Below are 19481 nucleotides of genomic sequence, written 5' to 3'. Positions count from 1 at the left end.
ATGATTTCTACAAAATAAAACGCATAACGCGTGTGTGATGTCATTGACAGGCGACGCACGGACACGGTCCGTGTCCTGGTTAAAATTGCTTATTTCTCTGGATTTAAACATTCTTGGAAACATTTGGGATAATGTAAATACACAAGTCAACAAAATATTTAACATTGCTCTAGCGGTTTTAGGATATTTTAATCAATCATTGTGCTTTTAATGAGATGTGAGGTATTTTAACGCGCTGTGGCGTCTGTCATGACATAAACAAACGCCTCGTCACATGACTGCAAGCAGCCGCCCAGCTGGTGGAGGTCACGTGACCGCATTTGTTGTGTCCGCACCGCACGGCCGCTGCGCTGCAATGTCATCATCTTCATCCTCACCACTATTATCGTCCTAATGAGTGATATTTCCCGACTGAATTCATCCGCGACCGAGCTGAGCCGACCGCGAACATTAATTCAATGTTTTCCGACTGAAAGAGACGACATTTGAGCCCTATGCTGGACAGATAGACGAGTGTAAGGTGAGCTGTGTGCGTGCGTCCGTGCTTTTCTATTGTGTTTTGCTGTGGCAGCTGGGTTGATAAACAAGTTCTTGAATCAATCGCAAGATCTTTGCAATGATCAGACTAAAGAGATCGAATGCAAAAGACACAAAGAAAAAACAGCGTAATGCATGATTGATACAACAGACTGCTGTAATTTCATCGAAAGAATGCAAACAAAACAAAAATAAAAGCAGACAACAATACTATAATATAATTGCATAAACTCACAAGTCAGACAAACAGGCACCAAAGCCGTGTCATCAATGTGATGTCACTGCCGCGTCAGTAATATTAACCCTGCTTTATATTTAATAACGACAAGCATTTACTGACGTGTCACAGAGATGACAAGTGCTACATAGTCACCTACATGTCAATCAAATACCTGAGTGACACGTTTAAATGCAAAGAAGTATTTTATTTAAGTTCAAATCAGGTGATATTTTATTCTGAATATTGGGATGGGAGATGAGGTTCCTCTCATCGTCTATTATGGTTAATTTGGCCTTTATGGCATAGTTTAAAATGTTGAACATGACATTGTTGTCATACTCGTTCAGTTAACTAGGTTACTTTCAGTAGTCCTTTTTTGCTTGGATCATATTGTGCAATCACAACTGAAATACTGGTTAATTGTTTGAACTTCTTGTTTCTTATCTGACTGAAACATGACTTTTATAGTTGCTCTGTTATCTCAGAATGTAGTTACGAAACACTCTTGTTTACAAACTCACAATTGAAGTACAATTCCTGGAATAGCTCTGATATGGTTTTTCTTACATTTCTCTAAAAGTCTTGTGCAGTCACCTGATGTTCACTTTCTCTTCATCCAGGTTGTGAAGGTCTGTAAATCTAAAAATGGCTGTGTGGCAACAGTTCGGATTGCTTCTGTGGAAGAACTATATTCAGCAAGTGAGTATTTGACTTCTAATGCAATGTGCAGATACTTATTCTTTTGTTTTATTTCTGGATATTGGTTATAGGTTTTATGACAACGATATACACTTTCAAAGATTTGGCATTTGTAAGATTTTTTTTTTTTTGAAAGAAATTAATAGTTTTATTCAGCAAGGATGCATTATTTTGACCAAAAGTTACAGAAAAGACATTTATAATGTTACAAAAAAGATTTCTAATATATAATGTATCATGGTTTTCTGCAAAAATATCAAGCAACACTTTGTTTTCAACATTGATAATAATCAGAAATGTTTCTTGAGCATCAAATCATCATATTAGATTTCTGAAGGATCATGTGACTAAAGACTGGAGTAATGATGCTGAAAATTTAGTTTTGGTCACATGAATAAATTACATTTCAAAATATATTCACATAGAAAAGAGCTGTTTTAAATTGTAATAATGTTTCACATTATTACTGTTTTTACTGTATTTTTAGTCAAATAAATGCCGTCTTGGTGAGCAGAAGAGACTTTCAATTTAAAAAAATCTTACCAACCCATAACATTTGAACGTTAGCATATAATATATGTGCATTATGGTTAATTTTGGGTTATAAAGCCCACAAATGATGGCGAGAGGTAAACTGTGATTAAACACAGTTCTGGAGTTATTTAGCACCAGGTAACCAATCATAAACTCCCTCCAAACTTGCCTCATTAAATATTCATGTGTTTAGTACCATCACAAACTGTCACAGTGTTATGATTCCGCATTCTTATCATGTTTCAGAAGAGTTAAAACAACCAGAGCATTTTGACAGATGGACAAGCCGTTAGTTAAATAGGTTGCATGCTCTTTGCACATTCTGCTTATCCAACTGATGTTAATTAACTGTGTAAATATGCGAATGAGAATGTGAAACCCCGGAAATACAATGTACATTGAGAAATCTTGAATGGCGAAGAACATAACCCAGGATAATGTTAACCCAGGGTTAAACTGACCCTTGGTTAATTATTTCAGGGTAAAGTATAGCCCTATTCGGACGGGATTGGTTTTACACGGGGAGGTGGGGTAAAGTAATTATTACCAGAGCTTCTCAGTGATTTTAGTCCCGTCTGAATGTGCCATCTCAGTAATCATTACGGACAATGTCAGTAAAGATTACGGCGGCTTTTACCTTATGTAAAAAGGTCCGGAAAAATTACCTCAGGTAATACTAATCCCGTTTGAATAGACCTGCTGTAAATATGTACAGTAAAATTCCGTCATTTCCTGTTTAAAAGTAGTTTTCCACGCGTTTTTCAAGCATGCAAGCATTTGAAGAAACATTCAGTTGTGTTGTAGGTGGTGGGACAAGTCTGTGGCAAACCTCAAGTATTTTCCGCATAGTATTCAGGGCAAAAAGAAGATCGAAAGCACTTGTCAGAGGCACAAAACTAATTTTAGCTTTAGTTAAGTGCCTATTTCCATCATAATCCAATCAGAATTTAATTAATAAATCCTTTGACCGGACCTAACTGTTATATATAGTTTATATATTTAGATTATATGTGTTTGCACACATGGTATCAGGAAGCAACGGATACCCACATGATGACAGGGAGGTGACGCCGGTGCATAAATCGAGTTACCCCTCCCACTTCTGCTAGTTTTACTGAGATGTCTTATCCTGTGCGAATTGGCCATTGATATTACAGACGTCCTGTGGTTAAATTACATTACTCCACCTCCCCATGTAAAACTAATCCCGTCCGAATAGGGCTTAAGACAATGTGAAACATAACCCAGGATAATGTTAACCCAGGGTTAAAAATGACACTAGGTTAATTATTTCAGGGTAAATTATGACAATGTGAGACACAACCCAGGATTATGTTAACCCGGGGTTAAAAATGACTCTAGGTTAGTTATTTCAGGGTAAAGTATGACAATATGAAACGTAACCCAAGATAATGTTAACCTGGGGTTAAAATGACCCCAGGTTAATTATTTCAGGGTAAAGTATGACAATGTGAAACATAACCCAGGATAATGTTAACCCAGGGTAAAAAATGACCCTAGGTTAATTATTTAAAGCCCATTAGAGTGAGTTTGAAAATTCTGAAAATTGTCAGAATAAATCTATAAAGACTGATTCTAGGAACCAGATATTTTAGTTAAGACTTCACAGCAAGAAGCAGAAGTAAATCTATTTTACCCATCTTAAAGAAACAAGGAAATGTTTCAGCTAGTTTGCGGCAGATGAAAATACACAAGTTCAACAAAGGCTTAGTGTTCAAATGTAATCATTACCCCCATTCACCTTATTTGACATAATGATTTAACTCGGCGGTTCTTTTGCTCTATTGAATAACTTTTATGTTCCTTCTCGTATTTGGCCTCATAGATTAGATTTGAGGCTCGCTTTCATTAACGCAAATCAATAGCCGTTCTGTTTAACGCGGATGCATTGCTTTGATGACTGCATGAGTGTTTGTATGTATTTTTTGCTTTCATTATGCCTGACCTTTGCTCTGCAAACTTGTGGAGATTTGCTGTCTTTTGTAAGGTCATATGCAGGTGAAGTCTATCAGAATTAAACTTTCTAAACAATCAGTTCTCGATCAAAGGGCTGCAAGAAGCGTCCCAATTCCCTCCTGATAGAGGGCTGTTTGCACACTATTGGGCTTCAGCTGTTGCTAGGAAACCGAAGCCAGGGGAGGCAGTAAACACTGGCCCCTTCATGCCTCATTATGGCAGACAGCGCTGCCTTTCTGACCCAGATCAGAGGTCTAAAGTTCTTTATCGATCTAGATCAGGCCTCAGGTGCTGTGTGGGTTCCTGCTTACTTACACATTCATGCATTGACAACATACTCTAAACGCTAGATCTGCAACATGAGTATGACTAATTCACCTGTAAGTTAACACAAACAGGAAGATTGCAGCTGATATATAATATAGTTATTTTTAAAAATATTTTTTTAGTATCATGACTGTAAAATCATCAGTTCCATAACACAATAAAAATAGTGTAATTATATTTATTTTTTTAAATTAATTTATAACTCCTACAGTGCTGTACAGACTCAGTTAAGCTTTTTAAAAGCAAGCTTGTTTATTTTTTTAATTTTATTTTTTATTTTTATTTATTTTTTATTCATTTTTAAATTTTTATTTTTTTAAATGGTTTTATTTTATTTTATTTTATTTTATTTTATCGCCATCCATCCACCCTTATCTACATAACCATTAATTCCCTTCTTCCATGGTCCATATGCATGCATATCTTACTAATTAACTAACTAACCATCTTTATGTTTTACTGATTAACTTCCCCTTTCTCTCCATCTCCAGAAGCGTCAGATCCTGGTGATGCTGGTGGAGATGTCACTGCCGCTGCTCTTCTCAGCCATCCTGATCGTCCTGCGGCAGAATGTGTCAGTCACTAACTACCCTAATGCAACACACTACAGTAGCTTCGCTTTGAGTGACCTGCCGCACATACTGTGCTACGAGGACCTGCAGCTGGCCTATGTGCCCGCAAACGCCAGCGTGGTGCGGCAGATTGCAGAGGACGTCCGTCGGAGCCTGGGAGGCTGCGTCAGAACCGGTAAGAGCTTTGGGGCTGTCTTAGTGGTCTGAAGTATGGAAGTGTATTCATAAAAACACATCAGAGCTGTAGCCCAGAGTATCTGCTCAGACACAAGTTTGACTTTATCATTGGCATCAATCTTTTGCAAAAAATTGGAAAACCTTCATGGAAAACAAGGAATTACCATGATTTTTTTCACAGTTTGTATTAGTTTTGTCTGTTTTTCTTTCTTTCTTTTTTTTTTAATGTTAATTTCTAAAATGTGTAATTGTATAGATATTGCTCTTGAGTGCAAATGTTTTTGAATTCATTTTCTTTGTCATAAAAGCCTTAACAGTTAAAACTAGTACAAACTGTGAAAAAAATCATGGTAATTCCTTGTTGTTATCGCCCAGAAATTGCATCTCATTGAGAGTAATATCTATAAAATATTTTTATTGATATTGCACGTCTATCCGGAAATCATGCATGACTAGAAAAGTCATGGAAGTTCATTGATCCAAAAGTGTGTGAACCCTGCCATTTAGTCACTACAATATGAGTGAGTTTACAGTTGAAATGCAAATTTTGTGAATGAATAGCATCGTGACCAAACTCAAAACCTTAATAGCAGCTTTTTCTGGCTTCTGCCTGACCCTTGAGATCTCCTGGTGCTTGTGTTTATGAGCTCTCATAAAGTCCTGCAGCTGGTGAGTCACATAATATATGTTTCTCTGGCCTGTGTCCTGCTAATGTGAGTCACGGAGGAGATCCATAATCTGATGCCTCAATTTTGACTGTAAAATGAACCACTTTGATGGTATTAAAGTGCTGTGTAATATTCAAAACTGACTCACTGACTGAACATACTGGTTTAAAAGAGTCTGCAGTGGTGCACATGTAATCAAAGTCTGGGATTTTGACATTTTGACATTTTGTAGGATAGCTGAGAAGAGGAAGTTTCAGGCAAATACATAATTTATCTGAAATTGCAGAGCTGTAAGTAAGGGTTTATTTGTATATGGACATGACGAAAGTGATGACTGGAGGATAAATGAGTGAGTCACAAGGTTAATGTAGTCCCAATCATTCTGACTGATTTGGACTTTTGGACTGTTTCATTTAAAATAACAGATCATAAGTTATTTGTCCATGAACAACATTGGTCACACTGTGACTGTATGTTTGCTGTTGTGTGCAACCCTCAAAGACAACACAATAGAAGGATATTTAGTCTATTGTCTTTATATTATTATCAAAGACTTTATATATAGAAAGAAGGTCCATGGCGAAATAAGTCCCGCCTTCTAAATAAAATAGCCATGCTATGACTTTACCACCAATTGGTAAAGTCATCGATCATTCTGAGGAACGCTGTGCATGCGCATTAGCTTGGTCCAACCTGAAAAATGCCATTTTTTTGTCATGATTTGAGCGTTTAGAAAGTCAGTTGTTGTCAGATTTCATTGCTGATTTCAAATATGAAATGTAATCATAAACTTGGTGAACAGTTTTGGAGAATTTGATGTTTTCTTATCAAAAGAGATAGGAGCTGCACTTGCATGCCCGAGAGGCCTTTTAAAGATAGCCGCCGAGTGAAATGACTTTGCCATTATGTGGCTCAGACTGCAAACTTGGAAATAAGATAAAACATTTTACCTTGACGCTGTAGATTCAGTAGCGTCGCAGTTTAGCACAGAAATAATTCGGATATTCCAGAACCACTGACCAGTGTTATTTTAGTATTATTTTTTTTATAATCCTATAGTATATCGTAAATAATACTATATTTAGTATAAAAATGCTAAATATACTATTTTATAGTATTATTATTATTAATATTTTGAATTGGTGTTGTCAAAAGTACTGACTTCAATACCAAGTCGATACTGACATTTTAAAAACGTGATGCTTTGAGCGCTGTTGAGCGGATTCATAAACACCTTTGATTGGCCATTGTGTTCATGCGCTCAAGAGATATGTCTCTGATTGGCTGTAAATAGACGTCAGTGAAGCTCTTCACTGAGCGCTTACACAGATACACACGGGAGAGTTTAAAAACGGCCGTCTATCAGCGGACCGGACCTGCTTTTAAATGCTCTTGCTTTCAAAATGCTTTCAAACACTTTCGTGAGCTTTCAAACGGTCCTGTTTGTTGATGATTGTAGCCAATCACAGACATATCTGTTGAGTGCGTGAACACAATGGCCAATCAGAGGTGTTTATGAATCCGCTCAACAGCGCTCAAAGCATCACATTTTAAAAATTTCAGTATCGACTTGGTATCGAAGTCGGTACTTTTGACAACACTATTTTTAATGTGCTTTTATTTTTATATTTTCAGTTTGCATTTTAATTTTAGTTTAAGGTTTAGTAAATTTAAAAAAAAAATCATTTCTATTTAGCTTAATTTTTTTTTCAGTTTTAGTAATTTAGTACTTATTTAATTTGAGATAGTTGCTAGTCTTTAAGTTTAAAGTTTTTCATCAAATATTTATATTTTATTTTATTTCAGCATTATTTCAATGAACAAAAACATTATTTATTTGTTGTAGTTTTAGTTAACAATAAAAAAACCCAACAACTAATGGAACCGATTAATTTGTTTTGGTAGTTTTAAAAAACTGCAACTGGTTCAGAACTAGAACTGGTTTCCGATTTCCAGCTGTCATGAATTTCAAAAATGACTTAATTTCTTATTCATCTTTATTCATTTTCACTTTACAGTAAGCATATCCATTAGTTAAAATTAACTAAAAACATTTATTATTACTTAGTTAATGTTAATTTCTACATTTGCTAACAATCAAAAGTAGTATGTATTGATATGATTCAATAGGCCTGAGCTAACATGAACTAACACTGAACAGTTGTATTTTAACTATTAACTTTAAGAAAGATTAAAAATACTGTAACAAATGAGTTGCTCATTGTTATTTATTTAACTACTGGGACCATACTGTAAAGTGTTACTATTTTGCTGGCTGTTGTTTACATTGGCACATGTAGCACAGATGCTTCCTTGTTGTACGTCGTCATCTGGATTTGCTTGTTGATCAGGACAGACCCTCCAAATCTCAAATGACACAGGAGTTGCTCGCTCTGAGCTGGTTTAACCGGCTCAACCGTCTCCTGTTTTTATAGAGGCAGATACTGTATCTCACAAGAAAAAGTCATGTGAGGACATTTGGTTACATGTTAGATGAACGTTTGACCTAGAAATGAAAACTGCCATTATTCACCCTCCGGTCTTTCAACCCTGTATGGTGTTATGTGTTTCTCTGGAACAATAAAGGAGTAATAGTGACAAATCTTCATTCAGAACAATTTATAGAGACTATGTCTTTCAAGCTCCGAAAAGGACAATAAAAAGTACCATTCAATAGAGAGGTGCAGGTATGATGTCAAATCTCGGAAGACTAATTCGCCCCTGGTTCCCTCAAGATTTTCCTATGGTGTTTTATAATAGGTTTTTTCAATTTATGAGTAAAATAAGGTCTGTGGTAAACGTAACTTGGTGATACTTTGACGTTTTGTTCTATGATGTAAATTACACACCCACACCACAGACATTCTTATCTAGTTACCTATTAGAAGCCAGGGCTGCACGATTAATTGCAATTAACCTGAAATCGCGCTTAAACCGATTTAGCTTATTGCAATTTTTTTAAATTGCAACCATCTTTCCAAACATGACAAGCATTTATGAACCTCTTGTCCAACAAAAGATAACTTTTAATAACATGTATTTACTCCAAACTCACTTCATAGAGACAATTGAGCATCCTTCTGTGAGTTGATGTGGCTTCTTACACACAATAAGGCACACAAAAATATTATTCCATAGTATTCTACACAGTACACAAATATACAAATATACTTTATTATCATGAAATTACCCGAGAAGGCTTGAAGAACTTGATAAACCATATATTGTCATAGTCGTGTCTTTATTAATCATGTTTAATCAAAGCATTTCAATCTTCTGTTTATTCAGCTACAGCGATAGTATGATGCCCATAGGGGATTTCGTGGAATGACATGAATTATATCGTACTTCTGCGAGGCATATTTGGAGCTTCTGCACGAGAGCGCCCTCTGGCTTTCAGATGGAGCAGCATTTACTACCCAGGTAGCCAAAAAGATGTGGGCCAATAATGGCCCAGAACTGGCACGCCAGAAGAAATAACTCGGCCCAGTTGCGGTTGCCGGACTCTTGTGAAACACGGAGATGAATGACACGCCAGAATCGGCCCGAGTACACTGGCCCGAGTCCGGGTGCTGAAACTGCCGGCATAGGGCCACAATCACGCCAGCATAAATTGTACAATTAGCCGGTACTGGCCCGAGTTCCAAAGGGAAATGTATATGAAATGCAGAACTACATCTATTTAATTAACAAGAACTACAGAAGACATTTTACCAAAGCAATATTAGCAATATTAGCTTGTTTGCTAAATTAAGTAGGCCTATATACATAGATAAGTATTAAGATAAGTAGTTCTTGTAATTAATTGGTTACCAAAAACTACTAAAATATATTTTTAAATATATTTAAGATATAAAGAAATTTGTGTGTGTGTATATATATATATATATATATATATATATATATATATATATATATATATATATATATAAATATATATATATATATATATAAATATACACAAATTTCTTTATATCTTAAATATATTTTTAAATATATTTAAGATATAAAGAAATTTGTGTATATTTATATATATATATATATATATAACTTACAATGCAAATATTTTTCATTTCAAGAAGTTGAACTGCAGAATGGAAGCTTTTTTCAGAGGCTTTAAGTGTCACACTTTGGCTCTAAACTTTTTGTGACGGTCACAAATCCTATCTTTGCAGGTACTTCAACTAATATTTTAGATGAGCTCAGACAAACCTCTACCCATGACATCCATATGTGCTCTTTTTAACAAAGAGAAAATGACACCATGTAAATATAAGAAATATGAGAATTTATTTGAATGTATTATTGAAAAAGTGACAAGAACAATGGCATAAAAATCATACAGAAATTTTACAAACTCTCAGGACCTCAAGCAATTTATGCAATAAATGCAATAGCAATTTATGGTGTTATACAGTTATTTCAGAAAGTATTCAGACACTTTTTGCAGACTTAATTATGTTTTAGATTTAATTTTAAACATACAACATTTCATATTTAAAAATGACAAAAGAAAAGGCCTATAAAAGTTTTGGCACCCTGCATGATCACTACTTATTAGGGATGGGACGGTTCGCTGTAAAAAATCTAATCGTTCGGTTCTCCACCCACGGTTTGGCACGCGCTTGCACCGCGGTTTAAAAAAAATTAAAATAACAGCTTCAAAATTCATGTTTTTGATATGGGTGTAATTTACGTTGTAGAGAAAAAAACGTTCAAGTATCGTCATGCCATGTTTACCACAGACCTTATTTTACTCATAAGGCAAACGTGATTTGGCCAAGTGCGACAAGTTCAACATCTTTGTTGATCCTGGAACAACTTTCCAACCAACCAATCAGATTTGAGGGACAGTTTATGTCAAGTTTAGGCTTACAACCAGGGTTAGGTGTTTCTACATCATTAGCTGCGTTTCCATTACCCTTTAAATTGCGTAAGTTGAAATTAAAAAATTGAAAATGAGCCCAATGGAAACACATCAATTTCACACAAAAAAAAACATAGCCTATCGAGGCAGAGTTCTTGATTAAACTCATAAAAGAGAAAAGAATAACGGGAATACTGGATTCTAAACAACAAAGCAATGCAATGCCACAATTTATCAAGACCTCGAAGTAGATAGGAGGGAGAAACACCCAGAAACACCTCATAAATGGCCACTCCCAAGTATAAGGGGCTTTCCTTGCCATTAATGCTTGGATAACACGCCTACGTCTCCTTCTTTCAAAAATAATGGCTAGTGCAGTGGCTGCAATATACTTAAACCTACTAACATCTGTTGCCATGATTTTTGGAATGACTTATAGCGAGAGGAATAAGATACATTTTAGTCGTATAACATCAGTTAATGGAAAGAGTGTCATTTCACAATAGTTTTTTTTTTTTTATCGACATTTAGAAAAAATCACAAATATGTGCAAATCTGTAATGGAAACCAAGCTAGTGTTATTCACCTATCATTACCCTCTGATTTTAGAGATAACTTATGGGTAGCGTTAGGTTGAGGAGTAGAGACGGGGTTAGGACTAAATTTTCAGACAGGAATGTTGATACAGGGTCAACAAAAGATGTTTATCTAGGAACATGTTTTACTTTGCAAAGTCATGGAGACCTTACTTAAAATTCCCATTGTAAAACCCCATAGGAAAATCTTGAGGGAACCATTGGCGAATTAATCATCCCTACACCACTTTATATCCAAAGAATGAAACGCTAACGTTAAAGCTTCTTGGAAATATCACATTTTTGTTGCACACAAATACAAAAAAATACATTCTATGGGTTTATAACAACATGAGGATGAGTAAATAATGACACTTTTCATTTTTGGTCAAATATTCCATTAAAGAACCTTGCTTACTTGCCGGTTTGTGTGTGTGTGTTTAATTGGATTTAGGTCGTAAATCCCATTCGTGACCTGGCTGAATTCCCAGCTTTGCCGAGTGTCTCATTAGCTTTTCCTTTTAACATTATTTTCTTTGGGGAAAATTAAATACCTAGTGGTCATGATATCATTAGCATATGTTTACAGTAGGCTGACAAATCCTAAAGTCAATTATTTTAAAGGTCAAATGATGAGCCAATGTCCGCACAGCTTATTTAAAGGTCACATGGTTTCGTATGATTGCTTAAATGGTTAAATTTCACATCGATTAATCAATTTTTATCAGTTTGACCCTCAAACTTTCTGCGAACTGAATTGATCGCATATAAAAATATGAACAATTTGCTTTTCTTTGAAGAATACAGTATGTTTTCTTTGCTAAAGTGGGTGGTTGCCTAGGTGTTTTTAATAATTAAATTAAATTATTATTTAAATATAATTATTAAGTAACTAATAAAATTATATTAAAATTAGATTTTTTTTTTTTAAATTTCTGTGCAATAAATTGATCGCGTATAAAAATATGAATATTTTGCATTTGTCTAAAGAATGTGTTTTTGCTGCCATGATGCTAGAGTGTTGTGGGTGGTTGCCAGGGTGTTGCTAAGGTAATCTGGAGGGTTTCTAGGTGGATTAATACAAAATGATTATTAATTAGGGACCAAGCAATAATTTTTAGTGTTCTTCTTCTTCTTCTTCTTCTTCTTCTTCCATTCTTGAGTCTATGTCAGCCCATAGAACCGCTTGCAGGAAAGTTATGAAATTTGGCACACAGATAGAGGATAGACTGAACATTAATCATAGCAATTTTGGAGTCTCTAACTCAATCCCTTTAGCGCCACCAACTGTCCAAATTTGTGCTCATGTTTGTGTTAATAACTTTTAAACCATAAGGGCAAAACAAAATTTCTATTTTCCTCTGATTCCTTGGCTCAAGCTGATTCGATTGCACCCTATGAAGTCATTTTCCATCATGAAAAAATGTCTGCCATTTTGATTTACCAAAAAAAAAAAAACTTTTTCTAACTCCTCCTAGACTCTTTGTCTGATTTTTCACAAAAATTGAACCAGATCATCTTCAGACCATGCTGACAAAAGTTATGGAATTCAAATTAATTCGTCAAATCGTTCTTGAATAATGCGCAACCGAATTCGACGATAATCTCTGCAACGCTTTAGCGTATTCAGACGAAACTTGGTGTATATTATGACAACAATGTCTTTAGGCACGTAGTGGTCAGGAGATATGAAAAATTGTTATTTTTGCTTATAACTTCTAAACAATTTGGCCAAAAATTACAAAACTGATCTCTTTATATATCATTGCAGCATGCAGAGTCCAACGATACCCAATTTTCCAATATCGGTCATTTTGAGAGCTGTAAAATGCTATATATATTTTTTGCCGTATCTTTACAAAACTCTGTATGTGTCTTCAGCACCATGCCCTGACGGTACTCAAAAACTTTTGGGGCAGCGCTACCTTGTGGTCAGAAGCTATAATGAAATTTCCAAAAAATGCTAATAACTTTTGATTAGAATAGTCTATTGAAATAAAATGGATTCCTTGGGTCATGCTGAGAACATAGATACCAATTTTGCCATAGTCGGCCGAACTTCCTGTCTGCCATCTTGATTTTCTGTTAAAACCTACTTTTTTGAACTCCTCCTAGACTGTTGGTCCGATTTTCACCAAAATCGAATCATATCATCTTCAGACCATGCCAGTAAAAGTGTATGGATTTCGTGCCAATAGATGAAGCCATTTTCGTATACCACAGCAACAAATTTGATGGCATGATGCCAAAACAAAAACGCGTTTTTCTGTTCCAATGCGCTACTTTCCCATTGTTTTTCTATGTAAACACACGCTTGATGGACGTGCATGACCGTTACGCTCGCATCTCGCGTCTTTTGCAGTGCCTCGCACATGAGCGCCACGTTTTTAAGACGTCGTGCCAAGTTAAAAGAATTTCAACTTTTACACGCAGCGCCGCTCATCAATGTCAGTTCCAAAACAGTGGACCAATCAGAAGAACTCGAAGGCGGGGCAAGCGTTGCGAGCTTCTGTTTACAGTAGCAAGTTGGCATGACAACTGTTTTATTTGATGGCAACATGGCGGAGGAGGCGCTCATTATTATCTTATTTTCTTTTTTTCCATGTCAAAACTAATTTCTATCAATTCTGCTGTTTGCCTATTTCTATTATTTCCGTTATTGTCGTTATTGCATCACGTCTCAAAAGCGCGTCTCGAGACCCTCGTGCTTTACGCTGCGCTTAAATTATTATTATTAAAATACAATTATTAAAATTATTAATTAACTAACATAAAATTATCATATTAAAATTGCATGATAATAAAACACATTTTAAACTTTTTGTGTACTGAATTGATCACATAACAATATGAACTACCATTTGTCTGAAGTTTTTTTGCTGCAGTGATGCTAAAATGTCGTGGATGGTTGCCAGTTGTTGCTAAGGTGATCTGGGTGGTTGCTAGGTGGTTTCTTTCTGTCTGGCGTGAAAAGAGTCCCCCCTCGAGTCTTCGATGTTTAAATATGAGCTATAGTAACAGTAAAAGTGATGTATGTGGCACTAATGATGTGTCGTCTTGTTTTCCAGACCGTGGCTTTGAAACAGAGGAGCAGTTTGAGGAGTTTGTGAAAAATGACCCACAATCAGGCAAGATCTTGGCAGCCATTGTGTTTGAGCATCCTTTCAGCCACGACGATGAGCCTCTTCCTCTGCAGGTGAGACTCTCAAACCAGACAGACATGTGTGTTAACGCATTAGCATTCCTCTGAGCTTTCAACCAATCACAGTCTTCCTGTTTACCTCCTCCAGTTAGCCAAGATCAACCTGTACAACTGCATACTGAATGCTTTGAATCGTTGCGTGGATGAATCTCATGAAGAAATGTTCTTATATTTCACTTCAATGTAAATAAATAAATAAATAAAAGATACATTACCAAATGTTTTAGTATTTAAATAAAATTAAGTATATTGAATTATTTTTATTACATAAAAATTTAAATTATATTTTGCATAAAGTAAATGAAGCTTATTTATTATTTTTGCATTGTAACAATATTTGCATGAATTTACATGATAATTAAACACATTTCCTCTCAAATTCTCATTAATGCAAAACCTCCATGCTATTTACTCATAATACATTCCAAGTAATGAAATCTATTTTATTTTTTTATTTTTTATTTTTAAAATTAAAAACCATATACATTGCATTTACATTTCATTTGCATCATTATTTTTATATCCTTTGATTTTAGAAAATTGGGGGAAATAATTGACAGATTTTAATAATCCCCCCCCAAAAAAATGGGATTATTTTTACATATACAAAACTATTTTCTTTTGATTTTAGTGTGAAACAGCATGTTTTTGTGAGAGTTGCATTTGCGTGTCTTTCATGATGATTACCATTACTTTAAAGCAAGTGTTCCTGAAGAAAATGTTCTTTTCTGAACATTTGAGGACAAAATAATCTGTTTTTCACAGAAGTGGAAAGTGCAGTGTCAAATCTCAGGCCATTAGGGCTCTAGCAACAAATACCCTCAAACCATATTGGTTTCATGTCTCCGACGCCTGCTTGTGTGTTTATGAACCACTGATTCTTCCAGCTGAAGCCGTTTCAGCCATTTTGAGATGCTCTTCTTGAGGTTTCTTTATGTGTCTAATGGAGAGATGAGGTCTGATCTGGTCTCTTCTCATAAGGACATGAGTGAATCATCATCTCTCATGATGAAAGCTCTTGTTCCTCGGTCACGGGCAGCGAGTCCTTCGCCGAGGGTTTAATGAGTTTACCGCAGCTCCAGTACAGGTCCTGCATCAGCCTCGAAGGAGAGCACATTTCTGTGTAAAGTGTTCATAAAATGTATTTTTTTTATAACTCTTAACTTAAGAAGGTTTTATAAATGATTTACACAGAAATTGGTTTTCCTCATTTGTTAAATAAGGCCCAAGATGTCACGCTGTGTATAAAATATTCTCCCAAAGTTACGGATTTATATTTCCAGTAGAAGGGTGCATTTTTGTCGGTGACTAATTGAATGTTTTGTCAGATGAACAGTTGACACTCACCCGGGAGTAGATGCTGAATTGAATTTTATTCAGATAAAAACAAGACTGTATTTATTAGAAAATATTAAATTATTATGATAGAAATCTGTGATGGTAATTTCTTAATTTTTTGTCAGGAAATCTTATTCATCCCCTGAGAGAAAAAAAACTCCTGTATATGTAAGCTTGTTTCCGCCACTGAATAAAAAATAAAAAAGGAATAATTGTGATTTTTATCTCAACTTTTTTTCTCAGAATTGCATGATATAAAGTCACAGTTGCAAGTTATAAAGTCAGAATTGTGTGATATAAAGTCACAATTGTGAGATATAAAGTCAGAATTGCGAGTTATAAAGTCAGAATTGCGAGTTATAAAGTCACAATTGTGAGATATAAAGTCAGAATTGCGTGATATAAAGTCAGAATTGCGAGTTATAAAGTCAGAATTGTGAGATATAAAGTCAGAATTGCGTGATATAAAGTCAGAATTGCGAGATATAAAGTCAGAATTGCGTGATATAAAGTCAGAATTGTAAGATATAAAGTCAGAATTGCGAGTTATAAAGTCAGAATTGTGAGATATAAACTCAGTCTTTTTTCCTTAGAATTGGACTTTATAACTCACCATATTGTTTATATCTCAATTCTAAGAAGTCAGAATTGTGAATTTTTATCTCACAATTGTGAGTTTATAATGCGCAATTGTTAGTTTATAACTCATAATTCCGACTGTTATTTCTCGCAATTGTGAGTTTACATCTTGCAATTGTGCAATTAAAGTCGCAATTACCCTTTTTATTTTTTATTTAGTGGCGGAAACAAGCTTCCATACCTATACACTTCTCTACACTGGAGAAAAACGTATGAATTTGCATGTTTACTTCAAATTTCTTTAGAGGGAAGTATTACTTTTTTCTATTTTTGCGTGTTGTAAGCATTAGTGAGTACACACGTAATGTAGTGTAGCTACAAGTATGAATGAAACAGATGTTACATTACATGACGTTCTTAAGACGCGCCAGATTTTTATGTGGTAACCATATGGTTGTAGTTTCAAACCCCATAACAGTTGATCAATGTTCTATTAATCAAGACTCTCATGTTACTCCAGAGGATTGATAGATTAACTCTAAAGCCATGTTGTATAAAAATCATATGCTAAATAACCCTTGCTATTGTGTATGGCAGGTCAGCTATCATCTGCGCTTCACGTACAGTCCCAGAAACGCTCCGGCTCGCGAGAAGTCCGAGCTCAACCCCAACTATGATATGGACTGGCACACGCTCAGCCTGTTCCCGCTGTTCCAGCTGCCTGGACCCAGAGAACAACACGAGCCATACGGCGGCACGCCAGGTCAGTCAGCACTGATGCATTGTGGGGAATGTTGGTGGTAAGGTTTCATTGTTTTATGTTAAACACAAATTAGTATCTTGCATTTCCCTGCAAGAGTACGTCTGTAAATTTATGTGCATATCTGCGAAATGTTTATTTTTTTTATGCCTTAAAATATGTTTCAAAGCAAACAGCCACAAAACTATATTCATACCAGTTCATTAAAAAGCACTGTAATCAAGAATCACCCATCAATGTTCAAATTAGACCCTGTAACTTCTTCGTTTGTGATCAATTTCTTCCTTGAACAGACTGATACCATCTTTACTGTCAGTTACCATCAACAGATGAGATAAACCAGCCTGTTCTCTCATCTCTGCTTCTTTAACGATCTCTTCCTGTATCGGAGGCTTCCTGTGACGGCGCTAGCTATTGATTAGGAAGTGATGTGGATTAGTTAGCTTTCCCTTTGCCCAACAGCCTACAGTGTTGCCGACAGCTTCAAAACGCCTGCAGCATGTCTGTTATTAATCATGAGCACTGCGTTAGTGTCCTGTCTGATCTTTGATGACTGTCAACCTCTATTTTTGGCACAGTGCTACAAATTACAGCTTGATCTCTGCTTCCACGACTCTTCATGCTTCAACGTCGTCCTTTCATCTGCATTTAATTGCATTGAGATGCTTTATACTGGAAGTGTAAAAGACCACAGAGCGAGTGTTTTGATCTTAGAGGGTCATTATGGTTTGAAAAGCCATTAGGAGCAGCGAGGAGTTTTGAATAAATGTCTACGCTTTGAGAAATAGTAACTTCCTGAAGCTCAAAAGAAATATTATATGTGTTTTAAAGGATTAGTTCATTTTTAAATGAAAATTACCCCAAGATTTACTCACCCTCAAGCAATCCTAGGTGTATATCACTTTCTTCTTTCTGATGAACACAATCTGACTTATATTAATAAATGTCCTGATGCATCCGAGCTTTATAATGGCAGTGAATGGGACCAACGAGTACGAAGCTGAAGAAAGTGCATCCATCCATCATAAATGTACTCCACATGGCTCCAGGGGGTTAATAAAGGCCTTCTGAAGTGAAGCGGTGCATTGGTGTAAGAAAAATATTCATATTTAACAAATTATAAAGTAAAATATCTAGCTTCTACCAGACCGCCTTCCGTATTCAACTTACGAAGAAAGTGTAAAGCCTCTTGCAGTTCAAAACGCTTACGCTACGTCCTAAGCCTTCCGTATTCAACTTACGAAGAAAGTGTAATGCCTCTCGCAGTTCAAAAAGCTTACGCTACATCCTAAGCCTTCCGTATTCAATTTACGAAAAAAAGCATAACTGACGCAATGTAACAAATGGGGGGCTCGTCCGGGATGAACCCGGGACCTCTCGTGCCCCCAGCGAGAATCGTACCCCTAGACCCAAGTTACATTGAGTCATTTACAATGGAGGTAAATATGCCCAAATTATAAAGCAGAAATGTGAAATTTGTAATTTTGTAAAAGCATTTACACTGGTCTTTCTATTAAAACTTCTAAAAATCTATTTTTCAAGCTGAAAGCTGTTTAAATCATAATTTTTACAGCCATTTTCAGATTGCTTATGGTGTTGTGTGCTGTAAAATTGGATATAATTTTACAAAAAAAAAGGATAGCGAGTGAATTTTTTTTACACTAAAATCATTTTAACATGCATATTGTTTACATATTATGAAATTGTATTTTTTGTATTTCCCAATTTCATATGGCAGTCATTTTTGGCAGCAAAGAACACAAATTTGACGATTTTATCGTCCAAATATCCAAATATAAAATTTTTCTGTTTAAAAAGATCGAATAATGAATCTTTTTTTTTTTTTTTTTTTTTTTTTAATTACTTACCCTCATGTCCTTCCAAACCCGTAAGACCAGGAACACAAATTAAGATATTTTTGATGAAATCCGAGGGTATCTGATCTAGACATAGGCAGCATCGTCATCCCCAACGTCAATCCCTCGGATTTCATCAAATATATCTTAAAGGATTAGTTCACTTTCATATTAAAATTTCCTGATAATTTACTCACCCCCATGTCATCCAAGATGTCCATGTCCTTCTTTCTTCAGTCGAAAAGAAATTAAGGTTTTTGATGAAAACATTCCAGAATTATTATTATTCAAAGCTTTAACTAATTGTTATATACTTGCACTAGCATATTGTATATGCCAATTTAGTTCAAACTTTGACCTGTGGAGGGCAGTACTACACTTAGCAGCGTCTACACTGCCAGAATTCTAATAGAGAAGAAGAAGAAGAGAGCTAGTTAAAGACGAGCGTCTATGGTTAAAACGTATATAATTTTTTTTTTTTTTTTAGAAAGCGACCTATCGTTTCGCTAGATAAGACCCTTATTCCTCGTCTGGTATCGTTTAAAGCCCTTTGAAGCTGCACTGAAACTGTAATTTTGACCTTCAACCGTTTG

The 19481-nt window shown here is 35.5% G+C and overlaps 1 protein-coding gene across 1 annotated transcript in view; it reads left to right on the top strand.

Moving 5' to 3' along the window:
- The first annotated feature begins 295 nt into the window (after positions 1–295).
- The window catches only part of LOC127509444 (phospholipid-transporting ATPase ABCA3-like), a 52487-nt gene continuing 33301 nt past the window's right edge, over positions 296–19481 (top strand). The window contains exons 1-5 of the mRNA XM_051888159.1: positions 296–520; positions 1378–1456; positions 4786–5041; positions 14222–14349; positions 16870–17035. Of these exons, the coding sequence (XP_051744119.1) occupies positions 1403–1456; positions 4786–5041; positions 14222–14349; positions 16870–17035 (604 nt within the window). The 5' untranslated portion in view covers positions 296–520; positions 1378–1402. The remainder of the gene's footprint in view (positions 521–1377; positions 1457–4785; positions 5042–14221; positions 14350–16869; positions 17036–19481) is intronic.

Source organism: Ctenopharyngodon idella, chromosome 3 (assembly GCF_019924925.1).
Source record: "Ctenopharyngodon idella isolate HZGC_01 chromosome 3, HZGC01, whole genome shotgun sequence".
Lineage (NCBI taxonomy): Eukaryota > Metazoa > Chordata > Actinopteri > Cypriniformes > Xenocyprididae > Ctenopharyngodon > Ctenopharyngodon idella.
This window is presented reverse-complemented; position numbering and strand designations above follow the sequence as displayed.